Raw genomic sequence first — 27,243 nt, forward strand, 5'->3', positions numbered from 1 at the left:
TCAAACCTGTCAAAGGTTTTTAGCGAAAGAAGAGCCAGAAATCCTGTGTTTAACTATTTACGTGATTCCCTGACCTCTGACCCCCCCTGGTGTTCATCACGTGAGAATTAGAGGCTGGTTTCCGGGGGTCTGTACCATGTGAGCGGAAGATCCGGTAAGGGAGGGGGAGGGGAAGGCGGGGAGTGGAGAGAGAGAGAGAGAGAGATTGAGATTGAGTGGGGTGGGTGGGTTGGCTGGCGCAGGCGCAGTGCGGGCCTGAGGATGGACGGCCGGACAGAAGGTCAGAGTGTCACACCCACCCCCACCAACTGATTGACGTGCTGTGACGGTATTGACGTCAGGACGCGCGCGCGGTGGACCCCCTCGACGATTGACAGACCGGGGAGGGGAGGGGGGGGCAGAAATGACATCAGAAGGTGGGCGGTCCCCTGGTTGATTGACGGTTCGTGCCGGAAGTGAGGCAGCGGTTGCTAGGCCCTGTCAGGTGATGTTGTAAATAGCGGAGGCCGCGGCCTACGCTCCTCCCGGAACCGACCATGGGCTGTTGTTACAGCAGCGAAGGTGACACCAGTGAGCAGGTGAGGGGGGGGGCCCCCCCCGGAGATAGTGTCCGGGGCCGAGGCCGAGGCGGAGGCGGCGAAGCCCACTCCCATTAGTTTGATGTTGGTTGTTAATGAACCCGAATCCCCAGCTCGGTTTTTTTTTTGCAAATAAAATGGTTAAAACCCCTTCAAATATAAACTGGAATTAAATTTACTCGGTGAGGGGGGTGGAGGGGCCCGTGGGGCCAGAGTGACACTTGACCTGGTGGGAGGGGGCGGGGCCGGGTGACCCGTGGAGGGGGAGATGGTGAGGGGCGAATTGCAAGGGCGGGGTGGTGTTGGGGGGACTGAATGTGAGGCTTCCTGACCGACCCATTCCCCCCCCCCCCCCCCAACCCCTGAATGGGGGCTGAGGGTGAGGCTGGCTGACCAATTTCCTCTCTCCCCCCCCCCCGAATGGGGGCTGAGGGTGAGGCTGCCTAACCAATCCCCCCCCCCGAATGGGGGCTGAGGGTGAAGCTGCCTGACTGACTACCCCCCCCCCCCCCCCCCACCGAATGGGGGCTGAGGGTGAGGCTGCCTGACCAACACCCCCCCCCCCCCCCCCCCGAATGGGCGCTGAGGACAAGGCTGCCTGACTGATGACCCCCCCCACCCCCCAAATGGGGGCTGAGGGTTGACGCTGGCTAACTGAACCCTGCAATTAATTAATTTGTTAATTTGTCTCCTGTGGCATTGCTCCTGCTGTGAGTGTGGATTTATTCACTTATTCTCAGTGAGGGAGGATATGTGATTCTTGCAGGAATGTCTTTTTTAATAGAGAAGCAGTAGAAAAATCTGTTGTAGGGATTTAGAAGAGCTTAAAATTGGCTTCTTCTGTTGAAGATCCCGTTTCTCTGACTCTGGCCTCCTTAGACTCCCCAATTTTATTAGTTCAACTACTGGCAACCTCTTTAGTGCTTTCTCACTAAAATCCACGTGTACCCTCCCCTAATGTCTCTTCATGTGGTTTGGGTCAGATTTTGTGCTATATAAATGCAAGTTGTCAGCTGTGGCCCAGTGGCATGTGTCTCTCTTGAGAAACATCCTGGGATCTGGGTGTCACTGGTCAGGCCATCATTTACTGCCCATCCCTAATTGCCCTTGAGGAGGTGGTGGTGAGCTGCCTTCTTGAACCGCTGCAGTCCATGTGGTGTAGTACACCCACAGTGCTGTTAGGGAGGGAGTTCCAGGATTTTGACCCAGCGACAGTGAAGGAATGGCAATATATTTCCAAGTCAAGATGGTGAGATGCTTGGAGGGCAACTTCCAGGTGGTTGTGTTGCCATGTCTCTGCTGCCCTTATCTTTCTAGGGGTCACGGGTTTGGAAGGTGCTGCCAAAGAAGCTTTAGCAAGTTGCCTCAGTGAATCTTGCAGATGGTACACTCTGCTGCTGTGTGTCAGTGGTGGAGGGAGTAAATGGTCTGTAACTTGTGATTGTACAGCAGTTTCACTCTTTGTCAGGTATACGGGTAAAGTTTAAATCCATTTATATGGCTTCATACAGTGCGAGCATCTGAACAAACCTGCCTGTATAAGGCCATTTGGTTTTTTAACAACAGTGTGCGAAGCCTGATGCTCTTGATTCTGTTCCATTGCTTCTCTTGGTTGGCTTTGAAAGGACCTCCTGTCTGTGACAACCTTCTGGTTTCAATTTGATCCTGATATCCAACAATGAGGAAATCATCTCCCTCCTCCCTCCCTTGGTGAGATTGAATAACTTGTTCCTTGTTGTAACTTTAATGTTGAGGTGTGTAAGATTGTTAAGGACTTATAGACAAAGTTAACTCAGAACATTGGTTTAAATTGGAGGAGTGGGATAAGGAGACACCAGTTCACATTAGTAATTTGAAAACATGGGGATTGACATTTCAATGAATTTCATACAGGTTACAGCCCAATCAGTCCTCAGGTCCATGTCAGTGTTTACACTCTACGTGAGCTTCCCGTCGCCCTGTCAGAATATCTTTCTGTTCCTTTCTCCCTCGTGTTTATCTCACTACCCCCACCCCCTCCGAATGTGTCTTTACTATTTACATTAGCTGCATGTAGTGAGTTCCACATTCTCCCCACTCTCTGGGTAAAGAATTCCTGGCTGGACTTATTACCATCTTATATTGATGGGCCTCTAGCTCTGGTCTCCTGCACAAGCCACGTCCGCCCTTATCAAACCTTTCCATAATAATTAGTCATTTGGTAGTTCAGAACTTAAGTATTGCTGAAAAAAAAATATATGTCAAAGCTTTTTGTCTAAAACTCATCAGGACACTCGCAAGAATACCAATATAAGGGAAAACAACAATTCATACTGTATGTGATGAGAGTGCTGATTTGTTTGCAAGTGGCATTGCCATGGAGAATGAATCACTGATGGTGACTGATAGAACTGCCAAGTATTGTCTGAAATTTAAACCAGTCAGCTTGACCCTGATTGGTCAAGGCATTGTCCCGAGGAATGAGTCAGCAAATGGCTGTCACTTATTTTATTCAGCTGAAACAGGTGCAATGTGTGTACCACGTTCTACCGCAAGCCGACCTTCACTGGTCATTATACATGTTGGGATTCTTACAGTTCCACACACTATAAGATTGGTCTCATCGGTAGCCTTGTAAATAGTGCCTGAGCCATTTGCTCACCATGCAGGCTTGCTGCTGAAATGGGGGCATCAAAGGCATCCTGCGGGATAATGCCTACTCTGATCAGACCATTTTGCGTTGCATATCACGCAAACTCATGAACAGGCCTAAGGCCATCACGTTCAGTCTTGAAAAATGCCCAACCTACCACAGATTACCCTAGAAGTGTAAGGTATCTGAAAACTTTGAGCAGCAGGTGTTTCACACTGCTACTGTGCAGTAGCAACATGAGTGATATTCACCACTAACTAGATGTTGCCATCAAAAAGACGTTCTGCATATCTCACAAATGAGTGATGTGATATGAATTTCAGTGCCAGTGTGACTCTATGTATGTAGGCCATACCTCCCAAAAACTGGCGGATTGTACCGAACGGCATGTCCCAACTGCTGGCCGCAACAGGCAAGGTACAGATTGTACCCAACCAGCCCGTGCTTGCAAAGCTCAAAACACAGTGTTCAACATTAGATGTGATTCCGTGATTGGACAACATTTGCTAAATAATCCTCAATATGCTAAGAATTACGCTGACAACCAACTTAAGATTGTCAGTTGGGCTCACAATGTGGTGTATTTGCGTGCGCTGGAAGCTACATATATTAATACACAGGGCCCTGTTCTTTGCAGACAGAAAGAACATGTATACACATTGTGCCTGTTTCAGCTAAACAAAATAAGTGGCAGCCATTCGCTGACTCAGTCCTCAGGGCAATGCCTTGACCAATCAGGGTCAAGCTGCCTGGTTTAAATTTCAAACAGTGCTTGGCAGTTAACTGTCAGTCACCATCACTGGTGCATTCTCCATGGCAATGCCACTTGCTAGGCAATGAGCACTCTGTTTACATACAGTATAGATTGTTTTCCCCTTATATTGGTATTCTTGTGAGTGTCCTGATGAGTGCAAGACGAAAAGCTCCTCTCTCTCTCACTCACCCCTCAGCCTTCTCTTTCCAGAGAAAATACCAGAAGCAAGCAATAGGTGAGAAACTCTTTGTTTGTCACCATTGGTGCTGCAGTTTGGGGACAATGGAGTTACTCAGGAAAAATGGCCTGACTCCTCAATCATTTTCTTGTGCTTACTGGTATTTAACCGGTATCTGACTGGTAAATAATGCAAGTTAAATGCAGACGAGGAACCTTAATAAACTGGGGGTGAATGCTGAGTATATAAATTCATTCTGTATCTTCAGAGAGCCAATGTGTACAGAAGCTGATCTCAGCATATGTTACTCCTTCAGAACAACATGAACCCCCAATTCTTAACTTACTACCTCATTGTTTCCAAACCATGGTTTTGCAGTGAAGTTACTTGTTTTGGTAAAATTAATCAGGAGGAATCTTGGGGGGAAAAAAATTGGGTTTCTGTAGCGTCAATGAAGCACTTTGAAGTGTGATCACAGTTGTAACATAGGGAACATGGCAACCAGTTTGTACACAGCAAGATCCCACAAACAACAATGTAATCGTGACCAGATAATCTATCTGTGGTGTTTAGTTGAGGGATAGATACTGTGGACGCAGAGTGCCATGGGATCCTTTACATCTATCTGAGATGACTGGTGGGGTCTTGGTTTAATGTCTTATTTGAAAGATGGTACCTTAGACAATGCAGCACTCCCTCTGGTACTGCGCTTGAAGTGTCAGCCTAGATTGCCCAAGTATCTGGAGTGAGACCTGAAGGTGGGACGGGCACTGCCCACTGAGTCACAACTGACAGAGTACCTTCAGCAGAAGAGCAGTGCTACAGGGTACTTATCCAATTCCCTTTTGAAAGGCATGATTGAACCTGCCTCCATGTCACTCTAACACACTCGCTGCGTGAAAAAGTTTTTCCTCATGTCACCATTGCTGCATCCTCTCCAATGCCTTCATGTCCTTCCTAAAGCCCGGCGCTCGGAATTGGACAGTACTGCAATTGAGGTTGACCCGGTGATTTATAAAAATTTATTATAATTTCATTGCTGTTGTACTTGATGCCTCTATTTGTAACACCCAGGGTCTCCTGTGCCTTTTAACCACTTTCCCAACCTGTCCTGCCACCTTCAACACTCTGTACACATATACCCCCAATTCCCTTTGACCCTGCACCCCCTTTAGAAGTGAACCCTTTATTTTACATTTTGGAGAAAGAATGCAGAAGAGACAATATATCACTTCACGCTTTTGTGCATTAAATTTCTTCTGCCACTTGCCTGGCCTATTATGCACCAGCCTGTCTGTGTCCTCTTGAAGTCTCTCACTATCTTCCCAGTTCACAATATTTCCAAGTTTTGTATCATCTGCAATGTTTGAAATTGTGCCCAACAAACCCAAGTCTAGGTGATTAATGTAGTGCAGAAAAACAGTGGTCTAACACTGACCCTGGGGAACTCCACTATAAATCTTAATCCAGTCCCAAAAAACAACCATTCACCATCATTCTGTTTCCTGTCACTCAACCAACTTTGTATCCATGCTCCCACTACCCCTTTTATTCCATCAACTTCAACTTTGCCACCAAGCCTATGATGTGGCACTTTATCAAAGGCCTTTTGGCAACCCATATAGACGTCAACCCTTCCTGTAACCTCGTCAGAAAAACTCAACTAAGTTTATTAGACTAAAAATAAAAACAAAGTGCAGGAAATATGCAGCAGGTATGGCAGCTTCTGTTAAAAGAAACACAATTAACGTTTCAGATCGATGACCTTTCATCAGAGCCAAACACAATTTGCCTTTAACGAATCCATGGCTGGTTCTCCTTAACTAATCCACACTTATCTAACATTATCTATGTTAATTTTATCCCGGATTATCGTTGTTAAACCAACTCCCCCACACCGAGGTTAAACTAATTGGTCTTTAGTTGCTGAGTTTACCCCTTTTCCCTTCTGAGTAATTCTGTAACATTTGCAATTCTCCAGCCCTCTAACACTACCCCTGTTCCTAAGGAGGATGGGGCGGTCATGGCCAATGTCTCTGCAATTTCTACCCTTACTTCCCTCCATAGCCTTGGAGGCATCCGGTCCTGGTGACTTAACTTGAAACACAGCCAGCCTTTCTAATGCTACCTCTGAATCAATTTTTAGCCCATCCAGTATCTAAACTGTCTTCTCTTTCATGATGACTTTGACAACATTTTTTTCCTTGGTAAAGACAGATGCAAAGTACCCCAGCTGTGTCCTCCACCACCATGCGTAGGTCTGCCTTTTGGTCCCCAAGCAGCCCCACCCCTCCTCTTACTAACTTTTCGCTGTTTCTCTGCCTATGGAAGACTTTTAGATTCCCCTTGTTAGCTGCCAAATTCATGTTCTCTCTGTTTCATTTCCTTTTTCACTTCCCTTCTGAGCTTTCTATAGACAGCCTGGCTTGAAAGTTAACATGAGCAAAGCTTCAGGTTTTGAAGATCAGGCAACTCCAAGCTCAGGTTTAAAGTGGGGTTGGGGGAATGGAAATGAGTGCAGCAGTTTTTGGAATTCTGGGAAACTGAGTTAGAGCAGGAGACAGTGTTCATCAATCCCGATTTGGAGCAGGAAGCCGGTGTTGGGTATGTTTGGGGCTTGAAATGACTGGTGTAAATGCAGAAGAGCAATGCTTATCATGTTGGATGAGGAAGAATGAGTTATTAACGGTTTTTAGATGATTTGATTAACATTTTCCCCCAAACTGGAAACTAATTTGCACCCGGTTTGTTTCCACTGTTGCTCAGCGTTTCCCTCAATCGCTGTCTCTCTCTCTCTCTCTCTCTCTCTCTCTCTCTCTGCTGTTAAACTCATGTTTTATCTGTTCTGACATCTTCAAATCTTACCTGTTCTAAGGGGATGGTGGTATGGTGGTTATGGAACAGGACTAATAACCCAGAGGCCGGGGTTAATGATTTAGAGGCGTGAGTTCAAATCCTAACGCAGCAGCTGGTGAAGATTAAATTCAATTAATAAATCTGGTATAAAAAGTCCGTAGCCATAATGGTGACCATGAAACGACTGGATTTTTTGAAAAAGACCCGTTGGTTCATTGCCATCCTTACCTGGCCAGGTCTACTTGCGACTCCAGACCCTCAGTAATGTGTTTGACTCTTAACTGCCCCGTGAAATGGCCAAGCAAGTCACTCGTACAAAAGAAAATACTGCAGATGCTGGAAATCTGGAATGAAACAAAGTGCTGGAAAAACTCAGCAGGTCTGGCAGCATCCGTGAGGGAGAGAAATAGAGGTCTGTTTCAGATCGATGATGCCTCATCAGAATCTGCACTTTCTGTTTCTATTTAAGTAAGTCACTCCGTTGTGATCAAGAAAGCAACTCGCCACCCCTTCCTTGAGGACAATTGGGGAGCAGAGCTTTCCAGCAATTTCCCCAACGAATAAATAAAAGAGAGGGCAGACGACGTTTCACGGATTTGTGTTTCTAGTGCCTGACCACAAGTTCTCTTTGGTCTCTGGCTTGCTTTTCTTTTTTATTTGTTCATGGGTTGTGGGTATTGCTGGCCAGGCCGGTATTTATTACCCATCCCTAGTTGCCCCCGAGGGCACATTACTGTGGGTCTGGAGTCACATGTAGACCAGATTAGGTAAGGAAGGCAGATTTCCATTGGTTCTTTTTGCAACAATCAGCAATGGTTTTATGGTCATCATTAAACTTTTAATTCCAGATTTTTTTAATTGAATTTGGGATTCGAACCCGGGTCCCCAGAGAATTACCCTGGGTCTCTGGATTACTATTCCAGTGACAATACCACTACGCAATCACCTTATGCCTATGCCATCAACCCAGTTATTGGATCCCTAGAGCGTTGTTTGTTAAACCAGGAGCTCCTTTGAGTGGGATTGTATTGACTCATTGAGCCAGGTGTCATGCAGTGAGCAGGACTTTCACCTCCTGAGTCCGAAGGTTTGGGTTTCAAGACCCACGGTAGGTCTCGAGTCCCATAACCTAGGTCAGTGCTCTGGAGCCATTGTTGACAGAGGGCTGCACTGTTGAAGGTGCCATCTTTCATATGAACGTACAAATTAAGGGCAGGAGTGGGCCACTCGGCACCTCGAGCCTGTTTTCCCCCATTCAATAAGATCGTGACTGATCTGATTTTAACCTCAGCTTCACGTTCCTGCTGACCCTGATAACCTTTCACCTCCTTGTTAATCAAGAATCTATCTAGCTCTGCCTTAAAAATATTCAAAGACCCTGCTTCCACTGCCTTGAGGAAGAGAGTTCCAAAGTTTCTCAACCCTTTGAGAGAAAAACAAATTCCTCATCTCCATTCTAAATGGGCGACCCCTTATTTTTAAACAGTGACCCTAAGTTCTAGATTTTCCCACAAGAGAAAACATCCTTTCCACATCAACCCTATCAAGACCCCTCAGGATCATATATGTTTCATCAAGCCACCTCTTACTCTTCTAAACTCCAGTGGATACAAACCTAACCTGTCCAACCTTTCCTCATAAGACAACCAACCCATTCCTGGTATTAGTCCAGTAAACCTACTCTGAACTGCTTCCAATGTCTTTACACCTTTCCTTGAATAAGAAGACCAATATTATACACAATACTCCAAATGTGGTCTCTCCAGTGCTCTGTACAACTGAAGCATAACCTCCCTTCTCCTGTATTCAATTCCCCTCACAATAAATTATAACATTCTATTAGCTTTCCCAATTACCTGCTGTACCTGCATACTATCCTTTTGTGATTCATGCACTAGGACACCCAGATCCATCTGCATCTCAGAGCTCTGCAATCTCTCACCATTTAGGTAATATGCCTTTTTTTTTAATATATTATTTGTCCTTCCAAAATGGACAACCTCACATTTTCCCACATTGTACTTTTGGAGGGCAGACACACAGTTTCCAAGTTCCAACTGACCCTTGGCCTCAACAGCTTTGTGTGCCAGCGTTGTGGGGGGGGTTCCAGATTTCCACTCTTTGTGTGAAGAAGTGTTTCCTGACATCACCCCTGAACAGCCCTTGTTTTAAAGTTCCGGACTTTTCCTCCACCCCATTCCCCTAGAGGAAACAGTTTCTCTCTATCGACCCAATCAAATTCTTCAATCTTAAACATGTCTATCGGATCACCCCTTAATCTTCAACACTCAGGCAACCCGTCCTTGTAATTTAACCCTTTTAGTCGTGAGAAGAATGATTGTGTGGGCGAGATGGGGGTTGTTGGAAAGCATTAGTCAGTGAGTTTTTTTTTAATCCTTTCTTGGGATGCGGACGTCGCTGACAAGGCCCATCCCTAATTGCCCTTGAACTGAGTGGCTTGCTTGGCCATTTCAGAGTGCAGTCATTCCCTGATTTCTATCCAGTGACTGTGTGGGGTGAGGATGGGTTTGAGATTAACTCTGATGCATTTTGTGGTTAGGTAACCTGATGGCCATCGCTTTGTACATTAAACAGCCACTTCAGTGAGGTACCAGATGGGTTTTTACAACAATTGATAGTTTCATGGTCACCATTACTGAGGCTAGCTTTCAATTCAAGATTTTTAAAATTAACTGCGTTTATTAATTGAATTTAAATTCCACGGGGTTTGAACCCGTGTCCCCAGAGCATTCACCTGGGCCACTGGATTACTAGTCCAGTGACATTTCCCCACTATGCCACCATCTCTTTTTCTCCCCCCCCCCCCCCCCCCCCCCCCCACCCTGTTTAGCTAAGAGAGAGAGAGAACGTTAGAGGATTGTGGAACCTGAGGTTGTGGTGTTGACTTATTTTTTGTCATTATGATGGAAAGTGTTGTGAACGAGCGTGAGAGATGTTGGGTGTGAACTCCCCGTACTCACATGTTGCATTTTTCCTTCTTCCCCCTCCAGGATCGCGAGGAAGGAAAGCCGCTGCTCATCCCAGTCAACCACTCTTCCAACAAATCGTCAGGTGGCACTGACCCCACTTACCATAGTATTCCTTCATCCCGTTTCCCAGATGAACAAGCTCTCCTCAACACTATCCTCAGCAAAACAGCACAGTTGAGTATTGTCCTGAGAGAGAGCAGACGAGTGCCGTGAGTGATCCCTCCCCCACCCCGAGAGAGTAGGAAGGATGTGATTGCACTGGAGGGGGCGCAGAGGAGATTCACCAGGATGTTGCCTGGGATGAAACATTTAAGTTATGAGGAGAGGTTGGATAGACTTGGAGATAAAAACAAAAAAACTGCGGATGCTGGAAATCCAAAACAAAAACAGAATTACCCTGGAAAAACTCAGCCAGTCTGGCAGCATCGGCGGAGAAGAAAAGAGTTGACGAGCTCTGCTGAAGGGTCATGAGGACTCGAAACGTCAACTCTTTTCTTCTCCGCCGATGCTGCCAGACCGGCTGAGTTTTTCCAGGTAATTCTGTTTTTGTTTCGGATAGACTTGGGTTGTTTTCGTTGGAGCAGAGAAGACTGAGGGGGCGACCTGATCGAGGTGTACAAGATTATGAGGGACATGGACAGGGTGGATAGGGAGCAGCTGTTCCCCTTGGTTGAAGGGTCAGTCACAAGGGGGCTTAAGTTCAAGGTGAGGGGCAGGAGGTTTAGGGGGGGATGTGAGGAAAAACTTTTTTACCCAGAGGGTGGTGATGGTCTGGAATGTACTGCCTGGGAGGGTGGTGGAGGCGGGTTGCCTCACATCCTTTAAAAAGTACGTGGGTGAGCACTTGGCACGTCAGAACATTGAAGGCTATGGGCCAAGTGCTGGTAAATGGGATTAGGTAGGCAGGTCAGGTGTTTCTCACGTGTCGGTACAGGCTCGATGGGCTGAAGGGCCTCTTCTGCACTGTGAGATTCTGTGATGGGTGACCCCAAGAGGGAGCAAACAGATAGCCCCTCCCACCTACGTGGATCTGTGTGCTCTGAGGGCACAGTCACAGGTTCTTTCACCAGCCTGTGCCAAGTTCACTGGGAACCATGGCTGCATTTGTCCCCAGTGCCTCTTAACTTGGTGCGAAGGGAGATCGGCTGTGGTTCCTGACTGTGCTGGAACCATTCTATCTATGAGGCAGCGTTGGGTGAAGCAGCAACCCTTTTAGCTGTGACGCCTTCCCCAACACCCAGCCCCCCCCCTCCCCCCAACAAACACACACTCCTGATGGAACAGCTGTTTGCATTTATTGACCTCAGAACGTCCATTTGGCCAAGGCTTTAGGGAGCTGAGAGCAAGTCACACTCTCACGCTCTCACTCTGTTTTGCACCTTTCGTATGTGGTTACCAAATACCCTGGGTAGCAGTGTGTCTGTGTGAGAGACAGCTGTTGGGCTAATGACTGTTCTGCTATTTCTGGCTCACAGTTCCCTGTTTCAACAAACAAAACTGAATGTGGTTCTTTGAGAAGTCTCTTTGTAAGTAGTGAATGAGTGAGCCACTTGACTGTTGCGTTTATGCAGGGTAGGGGTAGAAATTCACTTTATTGGTAACTAGTCAGACAATCTTGCAGCACAGAAAGAGGCCTTTTGTCCCATTGCTGCCTTGCTGGCCCTTTCGAAAAAGCTATCCAATTAATCTCTCATCTCTCCTCCCTTCTCTCCAAACCCCCCCTCCCTCCTCTCTCTCTCTCTCTATATCTCTCTCTCTCTCCAAAGCCCCCTCTCCCTCCCTTCCCTCTCTCCAAAGCCCCCTCTCCCTCCGTCCCTCCCTCCCTCCCCCTCTCTCCTCAATAGCTCACCTTGTTCACATTACAATCCTGTCACAATGAACTGTTTTCTCTAGTTGTAAGTGAGAGAGCAGCTGTTACTAACTGGGGCATTATTCTTAAGTATCAGGGGGAGGAAAAGGGAGTTTGTACCTGTGCTCTCTGGGCTTTGTGAATACACCTATGTTAAGGAAAGTCTGGCACCATATTCATCCTTTACTCAGTAAATGAGCAGCGAATTATAACAATCCTCTGGTTTCATTGCATTTTGTTCCAGGATTTTGGTGATTGTATTTGTCCATTTTCTGTGGTAGCACCTTGGCCCTGTGTGCAGAGGCAGACTATCCCATTGTCCTTCCATCATTTCCCCTCGTTGGTCCTAATGTAGCACTTTCCCAAAATCAAGACCCCTGTCGGATTCACTGTTCTGTGTTCTCCCTCACCAACCCAAGCCCCTCACCAGGACGTCACCTCCCTTTCCCTGTTTAAGCCTTGAAATCCCAATCTTAAAGTCCCTTTTGTCCTCCAGTCCCTCAACCTGCCTGTGTTCTGTATTAGGGGAAGCGCTGGCACAGTGGTATTGTCACTGGACTAATATTCCAGAGACCCAGAGCAATGCTCTGGTGTTCGAATCCCACCACGGCAGATTTTGAAATTTGAATTCAATGAAAATCTGATGATGACCATAAAACCATTGCCAATTGTTGTAAAAACCCATCTGGTTCACTAATATCCTTTAAGGAAGGAATCTGTTATCCTTACCTGGTCTTTTGTCCTTTGCCCTTGTTCAGAGGGCATTTAGGGATGGGCAAGAATGTTGGCCTAGCCAGCGATTCACACATCCCAGAAAAATATGTCCAGTGACAAAACCACTATGTCAGCAACATCCCATGAGCAAATAATAAAAAAAAAGTGCTCTGCTTCATCTGGGCTGGGTTTTGGAGGGCAGCAGTTATCACATACTAAGTGGTGAATTTCAATCTGTGGTATCTGCATTGCTCCTTTAACCACTCAGTGTGTGCAGCAATTATCTGTCTTCACGGTATCACTGGGTGTTGGAGAGGTGTTATATTCACATGGGTGAGTCGACTACAGGACTGCATCAATGTTGAGGGCATGTTCTACAAGCTATTCTCCAAAAAATGAACATTGGTGTCCCTTTGAAATGAGGACTGATCAGCAGCCCTGATGATGGGATTCTACACCAACTATGGCAATGTCCTATTTAATCTTATGGACAAAATCTGTGATTACTGTGTTCTACAGATCACAAGTTCTATCCATCCGTGCCTCACTATTTAAATCAGACACCATTGCTTTGCAGAAGTTTAAGCATCAGAGAACGTTACATCAAAAATCTCTCTCTCCTTACATCCACATTGAGGGCCGGTAAAGTACGGGGTTAGAAAGAGAGTAAAGCTCCTTCTACACTGTCCCCATCAAACACTCCCAGGACAGGTACAGCATGGGGTTAGATACACAGTAAAGCTCCCTCTACACTGTCCCTATCAAACATTCTCAGGGCAGATACAGCACGGGGTTAGATAGAGATATGTTGTCACTGGACTAGTAATTGAGAGACCCAGGGTAATGCTCTGGGTTTGAATCCTGTCACAGCAGATGGTGGAATTTGAATTCAGTAAAAATCTGGAATTAAAAGTCTAATGATGACCATGAAACTATTGTCATAAAAACAAAAAACTGCGGATGTTGGAAATCCAAAACAAAAACAGAAACAGAAATACCTGGAAAAACTCAGCAGGTCTGGCAGCATCGGCGGAGAAGAGCAAAGTTGACGTTTCGAGTCCTCATGACCCTTCGACAGAACTAAGTAAAAATAGGAAAGGGGTGAAATATAAGCTAGTTTAAGGGAGGTGGTGATGAGTGGGGGGGTGGTTTGTTGGGACAAGCAGCCAGTGATAGGAGGAGATAACCAAAAGATGTCACAGACAAAAAAACAAAGAAAAAAACAAAAAGGAATGTGCTAAATAAGAGTAGAGAGCAGGACAAGCAAGGTACAGATAGCACTAGTGGGGGTGGGGTGAAATAATACTAAAATGGCATAGAAGGTATAGATAAACAATGGGTGGAAATACATTTAAAAATAATGGAAGTAGGTGGGAAAAGAAAAATATATATAAATTATTGGAAAAAACAAAAAGGAGGGTGAAGAGACGGAAAGGAGGTAGGGATGGAGGAGGGAGTTCATGATCTAAAATTGTTGAATTCAATATTCAGTCCGGAAGGCTGTAAAGTGCCTAGTCGGAAGATTAGGTGCTGTTCCTCCAGTTTGCGTTGAGCTTCACTGGAACAATGCAGCAAGCCAAGGACAGACATGTGGGCATGAGAGCAGGGTGGAGTGTTGAAATGGCAAGCGACAGGGAGGTCTGGGTAATGTTTGCAGACAGACCGAAGGCGTTTGGTCTCTCCAATGTAGAGGAAACCACATTGGGAGCAACAAATGCAGTAGACTAAGTTGAGGGAAGTGCAAGTGAAAAGCTGCTTCACTTGAAAGGAGTATTTGGGCCCTTGGACGGTGAGGAGAGAGGAAGTGAAGGGGCAGGTGTTGCATCTTCTGCGTTTGCATGGGGAGGTGCCATGGGAGGGGGTTGAGGAGTAGGGGGTGATGGAGGATTGGACCAGGGTGTCACGGAGGGAACGATCCCCATGGAATGCCGCCGGGGGGGGTGAAGGGAGGATGTGTTTGGTGGTGGTATGATGCTGGAGTTGGCGGAAATGGCGGAGGATGATCCTTTGAATGTGGAGGCTGGTGGGGTGATAAGTGAGGACAAGGGGTCCCTATGATGTTTCTGGGAGAGAGGAGAAGGCGAGGTCGGATGCATCGGAGATGGGCCGGACACGGTTGAGGGCCCTGTCAACGACCATGGGTGGAAAACCTCGGTTAAGGAAGAAGGAGAACATGTCAGAGGAACTGTTTTTGAAGGTAGCATCATCAGAACAGATGCGAAGGATGGAGGTGTAGAGGAATTGGATGTCCATGGTGAAGTGGAGGGGTACCCCCTGACCTTCCCCTCTCCAACGTTGAACGTTCAGTGCTCAACAAAGGACTTAGTTTCATACCCTTACACCCTCATCTCAATGAATTTCGGGCTCGGCATGACACTGAACTCTTCTTCCACCGTCTTCGTCTCCGTGCTCACTTCTTTGGGCAGGAGTCCTCTCCCTGTTCAACGGATCCTTTTACCCACCTCCAATATTCTCCCTCCACCTGGACCCCTCCCTCTGGATTCTTTCTTTCTCTTGACCTTTTCATTGAGAACTGTCGGTGTGACATTAGTTGTCTCCATTTCCCTGCTCCTCTCACCCATTCTAACCTGTCTTTCTCTGAACTTACTGCACTCCGTTCTCTCTGGTCCAACCCTAACATTGTCATCAAACCTGCTGACAAGGGTGGTGCTGTTGTTGTCTGGCGCACTGACGTTTACCTTGCGGAGGCTGAGCGTCAACTCACAGACACTTCCTCCTACCTCTCCCTGGACCATGACCCAACCACTGAATATCAAACCATTGTTTCCAGGACTGTCACTGACCTCATCTCCTCTGGAGATCTTCCTTCCACAGCTTCCAACCTGATGGTCGCCCAACTTCGGACGGCCCGTTTCTACCTCCTACCCAAAATCCACAAACAGGACTGTCCCGGCAGACTGATCATGTTGACCTGTTCCTGCCCCACGGAACTCATTTCTTTGCTTTCTTGACTCCCTTCTCTCTGCCCTTGTCCAGTCCCTTCCCACCTACATCTGTGATTCCTCTGACACCTTCCGTCACATCAACAATTTCCATTTTCCTGGCCCCAACCTCCTCCTCTTCACCATGGACGTCCAATCCCTGTACACCTCCATCCCCCACTGGGATGGTCTGAGGGCTCTCTGCTTCTTCCATGAACAGAGGCCTGAACAATCCCCTTCCACCACTACTCTCCTCCATCTGGCTAAACTTGTTCTCACACTGAACAATTTCTCCTTTAACTCCTCTCACTTCCTCCAAATAAAAGGTGTGGCTATGGGTACCTGCATGTGCCCCAGCTATGCCTGTCTCTTTATGGGGTATGTGGAACATTCTTTGTTCCAGTCCTACTCCGGCCCCCTCCCACAATTCTTTATTCATTACATCGATGATTACTTCAGTGCTGCTTCATGCTCTCATCGGGTCCTGGAAAAATGTATTAATTTTGCTTCCAATCTCCACCCCTCCATCATTTTCACATGGTCCATCTCTGACACTTCCCTTCCCTTCATTGACCTCTCTGTCTCAATTTCTGGTGATAGACTGTCTACCAATATCCATTACAAGCCTACCGACTCCCACAGCTACCTCGACTACAGCTCCTCACCCCGCTTCCTGTAAGAACTCCATCCCGTTCTCTCAGTTCCTTCGCCTCCGTCGCATCTGTTCTGATGATGCTACCTTCAAAAACAGTTCCTCTGACATATCCTCCATCTTCCTTAACTGAGGTTTTCCACCCACGGTAGTTTGCAGGGCCCTCAACCATGTCTGGCCCATCTCCCGCGCATCCGCCCTCACGCCTTCTCCTCCCTCCCAGAAATATGATAGAGTCCCCCATGTCCTCACTTATCACCCCACCAGCCTCCGCATTCAAAGGATCATCCTCCGCCATTTGCACCAAGTCCAGCATGATGCCACCACCAAACACATTGTCCCTTCACCCACGCTCCCGGCGGCATTCTGTAGGGATCGTTCCCTCCGTGACACCCTGGTCCACTCCTCCATCCCCCCCCTACCCATCAACCCCTTCCCACGGCACCTTCCCATGCAAACGCAGAAGATGCAACACCTGCCCCTTTACTTCCCCTCTCCTCACTGTCCAAGGGCCCAAACACTCTTTTCAAGTGAAGCAGCATTTCACTTGCACTTCCCTCAACTTAGTCTACTGCATTTGTTGCTCCCAATGTGGTTTCCTCTACATTGGAGAGACCAAACGCAGACTGAGTGACCGCTTTGCAGAACACCTTCGGTCTGTCTGCAAGCATGACCCAGATCTCCCTGTCGCTTGCCATTTCAACTCTCCACCCTGCTCTCACGCCCACATGTCTGTCCTTGGCTTGCTGCATTGTTCCAGTGAAGCTCAACGTAAACTGGAGGAACAGCACCTCATCTTCCGACTAGGCACTTTACAGCCTTCCGGACTGAATATTGAGTTCAACAATTTTAGATCATGAACTCTCTCCTCCATCCCCACCCCCTTTCCAACCCCCCTTTTTTCCCAATAATTTATATAAATTTTTCTTTTCCCACCTATTTCCATTATTTTTAAATGTATTTCCACCCATTGTTTATCTATACCATTTATGTCCATTTAGTATTATTTCACCCCAGCCCCACTAGGGCTATCTATACCTTGCTTGTCCTGCTCTCTACTCTTAATTAGTACATTCCTTTAGATAATATCACCACCTTCAACACCTCTTTGTTCTTTTGTCTGTGACATCTTTTGGTTATCTCCTCCTATCACTGGCTGCTTGTCCCAACAAACACCGCCCCCCCCCCCCCCCCCCCCCCCTTAAACCAGCCTATATTTCACCCCTTTTCTATTTTTACTTAGTTCAGTTGAAGGGTCATGAGGACTCGAAATGTCAGCTGTGCTCTTCTCCGCCGATGCTGCCAGACCTGCTGAGTTTTTCCAGGTATTTCTGTTTCTGTTTTTGTTATGAAACAATAGTGGATTGTTGTCAAAACCCAGCTGGTTCACTAATGTCCATTAGGGAAGGAAACCTGCTGTCCTTATCTGGTCTGGCCTACATGTGACTCCAGACCCACAGCAATGTGATTGACTCTTAAATGCCCTTAGGGATGGGCTATAAATGCTGGCCTAGCCAGCGACGCCCACATCCCATGAATGAATGAAAAGAGTAAAGCTCCCTCTACACTGTCCCATCAAACACTCCCAGGGCAGGTACAGCACAGGGTTAGATACAGAGTAAAGCTCCCTCTACACTGTCCCCATCAAACACTCCCAGGACAGGTACAGCACGGGGTTAGATACAGAGTAAATCTCCCTCTGCACTGCCCCCATCAAACACTCCCAGGACAGGTACAGCACGGGGTTAGATACAGAGTAAAGCTCCCTCTGCACTGCCCCCATCAAACACTCCCAGGACAGGTATAGCACGGGGTTAGATACCAATGAGAGTTAGATCTGTGCTTCCTGTATACGCAATGTCCCTGGCCTTCACATCTGTTTACCTAGATATTTTGCTAGAGATGAGGTCACTATCTGATAAGCCCAAGCTGTATTTGGGTTATATTTGGTTTTCCTTGCATCCTGTACTTTCCCACTAACTTGCAGACAAAACGCAGCTGGCCCGCAACTGTATTGTGTATAAATGTATGCTGTTGTAATTGCTTTTTGAGATGCTTCGACTCACTGAAGCATTCCCCTGCGTGCTTGAAATAAAGATTCCCTAACTCGAACCATTTCAGAACACCAAGTGGCATTTGCCCCAGAACAAAGGGAAACTAGGCAAATGAGGGAGAAAGGAATAGAAGGTTACACAGATGGTGCGATTCACTGGACTAGAAGAAGGCTTGCGTGGAGCATATACAGCAGCATGGACGAGTTGGGCCGAATGGCCTGTGCTGTATAATCTGATGTATTTACTCTTCAAGCTTGGCTGCCTTTGGGGTTTCGGGCACGTGCCCAGTTTTACTTTACTACACGCTGTTGTCTCTCAAAAGGATGTATGTGGAGAGGGGGAGGTTGGTGGGGCAGAAAGGTGCGAAAGTGCCTGTGAGACTGCAGTGTGTGGCTGGGACCAGCTGGTAGTCTCCTGCGTGTGTGGTTTTTGTCTGATTTGCTGTTCAAGCTGAATCTGTCCAGCTTGTGACATCAGCTGCTTTCGCCACTTGTGAAGGTGACTGTGAACAGCCCACCCGGGGCAAGAGCAAACAAACCCCTCTACCCTCTGCTGCAGCTCACTAACATGTTTGCCCTTCCATCCCCAGTAATATAATTGATGTGTCAGCCGCAGATTCACAGAGTATGGAGCAGCACGAGTACATGGACCGAGCGCGGCAATACAGGTGAGGAACAGCTGACTATTTCAAAGATTCTGATGTAAACAGACAGATGTTTAGAGATGTTTTACTTGAGACATCTTGCGAATACCAGTGCTGCGCGGCATGGGAGGATCTTTTATATTCATGTTAGAGGGCATGTCTCATTGGAAAGATGGCACTTTTGTCTCCCACAGTACTTGGAATTCAAAAATACTAATTTTCTATGAAGTGCCTAATGACTGGTACTTGGCAAAGCAATCAGAGGTGATGAGAATTTTTGCCTGTAAAAAGTTATGATCTGGAACTTGCTGCCTGAAAGGTGACAGGAGCAGATTCAGTAGTAACTTTTCTAAAAGGAATTTGATACTTAATGATGGGGAATAATTTACAGAGCTATGGGGAAAGAGCAGGGAGGGAGTGGGACGAATTGGATCGCTCTTTTAAACGAGCCAGCACAGGCATAATGGGCTGAATGGCTGTTGTATGGTTCTGTGCTGAGATGGCTTGTAACTTTTTGCCTTGGTTATTTTTGTCAGCACAAGGTTAGCGATGATCAGCGGTTCGACGCAGTGCAAGCGAGTCACTTCTCTGCCAACGTTGACCAGCCAACCACACCAAGTGTTGGCCAGTGAACCTGTGCCCCCTTCAGACATTCAGCAGGTAGGTGGTACTGCCCCCTCACTGGCAGCAGCTGCAGGGTGGAGGGGATGAAGAGTGAGTTGGTCATCTTAATGTGCTAACACTCATTCCTGCCCATGAAACCATGGCAGGACAAGCTGGTGGCTGAGGTCTGCAAAGGAGCCACTGTCTCTCCTACTGGCCACTAGGTGAGTTATGAAGAGATTGTGGTCCGGGGTGACTTGTTCCGCCTCGATAGAATGGTGTAGTGGCCAAGGGATGACCTTTCTGTCCCTTTAACAGCTGAGGGCTGGTTCTTTGGTTGGTCAGTCGGTCGTTCTCTGTTTCCCCCACTCCCTGTTCTGGTCAACAGGGAGTTGGGAGGAAGTTGTGAAGAGGGGCTGATGACAGAGAGCGAGCAGCCGAGGATGGGAGGCATGAGTGAGTGAGGTTGTTAACAGTGTGTGTGTGTGTGTGTGTGTGTGTGTGTGTGTGTGTGTGTGTGTGTGGGGGGGGGGGGGGGGGAAGAGATCACTGGAACGGGTATGGTGGTGGGTGTGCTTCGGACACTGGCCTAGCGCCAGAATCACTGACGTTCCCTCCACATGACCTGGGGCATTCCACTATATGGTTCAGGTTTGTGCATTTAACTATGAGTAGGTTTTTTCATTAATTCTGTTGGGGCCGCATCAGTGTCTCTTCCTACCAGTGTGATTAAGGTGGGGGGACTGTAGTGTGCTCTGTCCCCCAAAAGGTACATAACACCTTATTCTGGGCTGCCAGAGTGTCTCACGTGATCCTTGGGCTGGAATGATATTATAATCTCCGGATTACTACCCGAGCCGCATGCAAATTGGCATAGGGATGCGAGAATAAGGGAAGTAAACACGTGGCTAAAGGAGTGGTGTGGGAAAGAGGGGTTCCATTTCATGGGGCACTGGCATCAGTATTGGAACAGGAGGGATCTGTACCGTTGGGACAATCTCCACCTGAACAGATCTGGGACCAATGTTCTAGCGAAAAGGGTAAATAGGGTGGTAAACAGGACTTTGAACTAGTAAGTGGGGGGGAAGGGAAGGGTGAAACTCCAAGGAGTATGACTAATGGGAAACAAAGCAGCAGGTTAGCGTGTGGGGGGGTGTGGATTCAACTGAAAGGGGACAGGAAAAACAGGACTGAAGGCGTTGTATCTGAATGCACGCAGTATACAAAATAAGGTAAATGAGCTCGTGGCGCAGATTGAAATTGGCAGGTATGATGTGGTGGGCATCACGGAGACATGGCTGCAAGGGGATCAGGACTGGGAGCTAAATATCCAAGGATATACATCCTATCGAAAAGATAGGCAGATTGGCAGAGGGGGTGGGGTTGCTTTGTTAGTAAGAAATGAAATTAAATTGCTAGCAAGAAATGACGTAGGGTCAGATGATGTAGAATCTGTGTGGGTAGAGTTGAGGAACCGCAAAGGTAAAAAACCATAATGGGAGTTATGTACAGGCCTCCGAACAGTAGTCAGGATGTGGGGCACAAGATTCACCAGGAGATAGAAAAGGTGTGTAAGAAAGGCAAGGTTACAGTGATCATGGGGGAATTTCAATATGCAGGTAGACTGGGAAAATCAGGTTGGTAGTGGATCCCAAGAAAAGGAATTTGTAGAATGTCTACGAGATGGCTTTTTGGAGCAGCTTGTGGTGGAGCCCACTAGGGAACAGGCAATTCTAGATTTAGTGATGTGTAATGAGGCAGATTTGATAAGGGAGCTTAAGGTGAAGGAACCCTTAGGAGGAAGTGACCATAATATGATAGAATTTACCCTGCAATTTGAGAGGAAAAAGCTGGAATCAGATGTAACGGTATTACTGTTGAATAAAGGCAACTATAGAGGCATGAGGGAGGAGCTGGCCAGAATTGACTGGGAGATGAGCCTAGCAGGAAAGACAGTAGAACAGCAATGGTAGGAGTTTCTGGGAGTAATTTGGGAGACACAGCAAAACTTCATCCCTAGGAAGAAGAAGCATTCTAAAGGGAGGACGAGGCAACCATGGCTGACAAGGGAAGTCAGGGACAGCATAAAAGCTAAAGAGAAAGCATATAATGCAGCGAAGAGCAGTGGGAAACCAAGGGATTGGGAAGCCTACAAAGACCAACAGAGGACAACTAAAAAAGAAATAAGGAGGGAGAAGATTAAATATGAGGGTAAACTAGCCAGTAATATAAAAGAAGATTGCAAGAGTTTTTTTTTTTAGACATATAAAGGGTAAGAGAGAGGCAAAAGTGGACATTGGGCCGCTGGAAAGTGATGCTGGAGAAGCAGTAGTGGGGAACAAAGAAATGGCGGAGGAACTGAATAGGTACTTTGCGTCAGTCTTCACGGTGGAAGACACGAGTAACATCCCCAAAGTTCAAGAGAGTCGGGGGGCAGAGGTGAGTATGGTGGCCATTACCAAGGAGAAGGTGCTAGGAAAACTGAAAGGTCTGAAGGTGGATAAATCACCTGGACCAGATGGATTACACCCCAGGGTTCTGAAGGAGATAGCTGAAGAGATAGTGGAGGTGTTAGTGGTGATCTTTCAGGAATCACTGGAGTCAGGGAGGGTCCCAGAGGACTGGAAAATCGCTAAAGTAACCCCCCCTGTTTAAGAAGGGAGTGAGGCAAAAGACGGGAAATTACAGACGGATTAGCCTGACCTCGGTCGTTGGTAAGATTTTAGAATCCATTAAGAATGAGATTTCAGAATACTTGGAAGTGCATGGTAAAATAGGGCAAAGTCAGCATGGTTTCATCAAGGGGAGGTCATGCCTGACAAATCTGTTAGAATTCTTTGAGGAGGTAACGAGTGGGTTAGACAAAGGAGAGCCAATGGATGTTATCTACTTGGACTTCCAGAAGGCCTTTAACAAGGTGCCGCACAGGAGGCTGCTCAGTAAGATAAGAGCCCATGGTGTTAGAGGCAAGGTACTAGCGTGGATAGAAGATTGTCTGTCTGGCAGGAGGCAGAGAGTGGGGATAAGGGGGTCCTTCTCAGGATGGCGGCCGGTGACTAGTGGAGTTCCGTAGGGATCAGCGTTGGGACCAGATCTTTTCACTTTATACACTAATGATCTAGATGAAGGAACTGAGGGCATCCTGGCTAAGTTTGCAGATGATACAAAGAGAGGTGGAGGGACAGGTAGTATTGAGGAGGTGGGGAGGCGGCAGAAGGATTTGGACAGGTTAGGAGAATGGGCAAAGAAGTGGCAGATGGAATACAACGTGGGCAAGTGTGAGGTCATGTACTTTGGCAGAAAGAATAGAGGCATTGACTATTTTCTAAATGAGAGAATTCAGAAATCTGGAGTGCAAAGGGACTTGGAAGTCCTAGTCCAGGATTCTCTTAAGTGTAACTTGCAGGTTGATGCAGTAGTTAGGAAGGCAAATGCAATGTTGGCATTTATTTCGAGAGGACTAGAATATAAAAGCAGGGATGTGCTGCTGAGGCTTTATAAGGCTCTGGTCAGACCACATTTAGAATATTGTGAGCAATTTTGTGCCCCGTATCTCTGGAAGGATGTGCTGGCCCTGGAGAGGGTCCAGAGGAGGTTCACGAGAACGATCCCAGGAATGAAAGTCTTAACATATGAGGAATGTTTGAGAATTCTGGGTCTATACTCGATGGAGTTTAGAAGGATGAGGGGGCATCTGATTGAAACTTACAGAATACTGAAAGGCCTGGATAGAGTGGACATGGGAAAGATGTTTCCATTAGTAGGAGAGACTAGGACCCGAGGGCACAGCCTCAGAGTAAAGGGAAGATCTTTTAGAACAGAGATGAAGAGAAACTTCTTTAGCCAGAGAGTGGTAAATCTATGGAATTCATTGCCACAGAAGGCTGTGGAGGCCAGGTCATTGAATGTATTCAAGACCGAGATAGATAGGTTCTATGATTGGTAAGGGGATCAAAGGTTATGGGGAGAAGGTGGGAGAATGGGGTTGAGAAACTTATCAGCCATGATTGAATGGCGGAGCAGACTCGATGGGCTGAATGGCCTAATTTCTGCTCCTATGTCTTATGGTCTTATGAGCTGAGACATTGTAATTGGACAGCATAGAGCACTTGCCATTTAGACTTCATGAACACGCCAGAATGACTTTCAGATGTTTTGTCACTTCTGTCTTGGGGGGAGAACCCTTTTTATATTTTTTTTAAAAAAAAGTGAATGTTGACATCACAGCATAAACCAGCGAGTTGGAGATGAGGTGGGAACTGTGATTTTAATTTAGTCAGCAAACAGTCTGTTTACCTGTAAAGGATAGCAAAATCTTCCAACCAAAGCAAGGTGATTTCTCCAGCACAGTGCAGTAGTGGTGGCTGGCTTGGCATGGTGAGTGGCAGCTGGCCAATGCCGTGAATGCAATAAAATTAGTCCCAGTCATTTATAGCAGTGTGGGTAACCCAGCCATGATTGAGGAGTGAATTAACCAATCATCTCCATTCTGCCTGGGGTTTACGTCACTGTATGCAGCCTGTTTATATTTTTAAAATAAAAATTTGGATGGAAGCCTTTGTGGGTGTGTCCTGTATTTTGAACAGTGTTTTCTTTCTCTTTCCTCTTCTGTTTCAGGTCACTAAAATTGCTGCTTACGCATCAAGTGCTCTTTCCCAGATCAAAGTGGATGCCAAGGAAGAACTTGTGGTGCAATTTGCAATTCCCTGACCCCTCAACCTGTGTCAGATCCCATTCTGCGAAGACTTTAACATTGGGACTAACTATCCTCAGACAGACGTAGAGACACCTCCATGCCAGCGGGTGTCTGCTCCCGTAAATCACGCCTTTTATTTTAATTAAGCTTCTTGTGCTGTATATTTACCTGATTTGATTTTTCTAGATTGCAATGTGCTTTTTGGTTTTTTTTTGAGAACAAGCTTTAGGTGGTTTATGAACTGGGGGTACTCTGAAATACACTTCACATGCTTTTAAGCTATCTTGTTAATTTGTTTTCCCCTATTCAGTGACTAACTGCACATTATTCGCCCTGAAGGATAGTGGGAATTCCTTTTATTAAATATTGCACCTGACGAATTTAATCCTACCGTTGCTCCCTGCAATGTATCCTTTTGTCATGAGAGATCCATGGGCTTGTATCCTATGTTTAAGTTCTGTCTTATTTAATTTCTAACAATGGGTGTTTCTGGAGAAAGGCTAGCAAAATGTTGGTCATGAATATGTTTGGAGTTGATTTTCTTTTTAAGGTATTTGACTCTGGAGTGAGAGTTGGTTCTGTGAGTGTACTGTGATGGGATTGTGGAGGTGTGGGTTGTTGCCGTGCTGACAGAGACTTAGCTCTGAGTTAACCTGTCTGCTATTTGCCCCCACCACCACCTTGTTTTCTTAAAGGGAAAACTCTGCTTTGGGGAGCACATTTGAACAAACTGGTTGTCTGTTAGTGTAAATTGCCTCCATGTTGCCCAGGGATGCATCCATGATGAAATGAGACTGAGCTTCCTTCCTCACACCCCACCCCCAGCCACTGCACACACCTTGGAAGGGGCAGGGAGATGGCACTGGTTAGTAGACAGAGGTTTCCATGGTGAACGTGTTCTGTTAATTTACCATCACCAAAACTTCACCCCAGAACTTTGCAAACTCGGTTCGGCAGGGATTGAGGTGGCTATCGTAAGCTGAACTGAGAGCATTTTTCTGAGGGTGGAACAAGTCACTCACCCGCAACTGTTTGTCCTCACTGAAGTCCTGATGACGGTAACTGGCATAGATATTGACACACCACTTGATACAAACCTGAGCGAGAGAACCCCCCAGGTGCATTTTCCTATTCATGTGCTCTCGTTTAGTCACTAATTCGCTATGAATCTAAACCCCACAGGTGCAGTTCAGTAAAATGAGCTGAATTTGTCTTTAAGGACTCGTAACTTAAAATATCCTGGTAAGGTGATGTGTGTTTAACCCCTCCCAACAAACAACAACGCATCTGGCTGGTAGCCTGGAGATTTGAGGTTTCTTCTCATTTCCCTGAGAAAATATCTGAAAATAATTATTTTAACATTAATTTTTAATTTAGTTGGAGGAGAATTTTTCTGTGATCCAGAAACCAGGCTTTGTTTGTCTGTCTCTCTCTGTCTTTCTCTATCCGCTGCTCTTGGAAGGGTTTTTGTTTAATTTACTGTGTCCATCCCCTGTCTGAATTATTTCAATTCTTTATCAGAATCCAAGTGGAAGGAGACTCGGTGGGGGGGGAAGGAATAGAGAATTAAATTACTGGCTGTTTCTCATCCCTGAATCCTGTTTTTTACTTCTGTCTCTATAATGAGCCACTGAATTTGATTTGTACCAATACCTGATTATGTGGGGTCTCTGCCCCATTTACTCACTGCTCCCCTTTTCACAATGTGCGGTTGATCACTATCAGTACAAATTGTTTTATTGTTTAATTTTTCCCCTCTCTCCCTCTGGTTTCTGCAGACTGGTTGAAAACCCAGGATTTTAATCTGCATTTGACATGGAATCCAAGCTGTAAACTATTTGTGGCACAGCTTCTTCCTGGGGATGTGTGGATGTGATTTTGTTTGTTTGCACTGTTACTGTTTAACAGATACTGATGAGCTCTTGGTAACAGCAGGCAGTGAGGGTTGGGAGGATGTGTCAAATTCAGCCCCTCCTCACTGGAGTGACTTTTTAAAAAAAAAACTCCCTATGCCAAGGTCCAAGAGCTGTCCAGTTTAACTCGGCCTCTTCCTCAGGAAGTGACTGCAGTATCGAATGCAATTGTTGAATCAGCTTAACAGTTTGCATGTAAACAGATTCAAGTGACAGGTCCTCGCCTAAAGGTTGTTCTCATTCTCTCTATCACTCTCACCAAAAGCTGACACACTTAATATTCTCAACCTTGCTTTTAATTTTCAGACTTCTTAATCTGTTTGGGCTATTTCTTTCTTTGTCATCATCCTCCCTCCCTCCCCCTGGAACTGAGGAACACAATCACACTTTAACTGGCCTACACAGCAGTTCTGTCTGCGTTTCGGGCAAAAAAAACCCCTCTCTTTCTGGATCTTTTAAGTTTATTTTCTCTGCCTGTGCTCAGTTTAAAAAGTGCAGATATTGCCAGTCTGGAATACAGTGGGTCACAGTGAAATCTACCAGTGTCTCAATTGATTTCATGATGGAACAATGTGATTTTTTTTTTAAAAAAGGGAATAAAATCAGATTGGAACCTGTGCTGAGCCCCTGGTGAACCCTTTCTGCAATCACCTTGTTATTTATAATTACCTGTCTCTCCCTCCTTTTAAAGAAAGTAAAAATTACGATCATTAGGTTTCTCAGAAGCCAGCAACGGATGTGGTGGCAGGTGCTGATGGCATGGTTCTGTGTTATCTGGTTGCAGTCGGTAAGGCAGATGGGACTTCTGCAGTTGTCCTCGAAGCTTCAAGGAGGATCATACATTGGGAGGTTTCCTGGTTCCTATCCAGTGACTGTATTGGGTGAAGATGGGTTTGGGATTGACTCTAATGCACTTTGTTGGTTGCGTAACCTGTTGGCATTCGCTTTGTATATTAAACAGCCACTTCGATGGGGTACCAGAGCCTGGTAGAACTGAATCCCACCACCCTGCCCAAACAGCCAGTTCGCAAGAGAAATGGGATAGGTGGGGCAGGAGAGAGGAGAATGTCAATACAACATTCATTTAACAGATGGAAGTGTGAATTAAGTATGGCTGGTGTGTTGAGAAAAAATGTGCTGAATTCATCCTGTCTGGATTAAAACTAAATAAACTTTCAAAGTACATCCA

At 46.4% G+C, this 27,243-nt stretch overlaps 1 protein-coding gene across 1 annotated transcript; it reads left to right on the top strand.

The window, feature by feature from the left end:
- Nucleotides 1-423: 423 nt before the first annotated feature.
- Nucleotides 424-27,243, top strand: lamtor1 (late endosomal/lysosomal adaptor, MAPK and MTOR activator 1). Its single transcript, XM_041199432.1, has 5 exons — nt 424-578; nt 10,010-10,161; nt 18,789-18,866; nt 19,379-19,502; nt 24,063-27,243. The coding sequence occupies exons 1-5, from the start codon at nt 537-539 to the stop codon at nt 24,153-24,155; spliced, it is 489 nt and encodes a 162-aa protein (XP_041055366.1). The 5' UTR covers nt 424-536; the 3' UTR covers nt 24,156-27,243.

Source organism: Carcharodon carcharias, chromosome 11 (assembly GCF_017639515.1).
Source record: "Carcharodon carcharias isolate sCarCar2 chromosome 11, sCarCar2.pri, whole genome shotgun sequence".
In the NCBI taxonomy this organism is placed as follows: Eukaryota; Metazoa; Chordata; class Chondrichthyes; order Lamniformes; family Lamnidae; genus Carcharodon; species Carcharodon carcharias.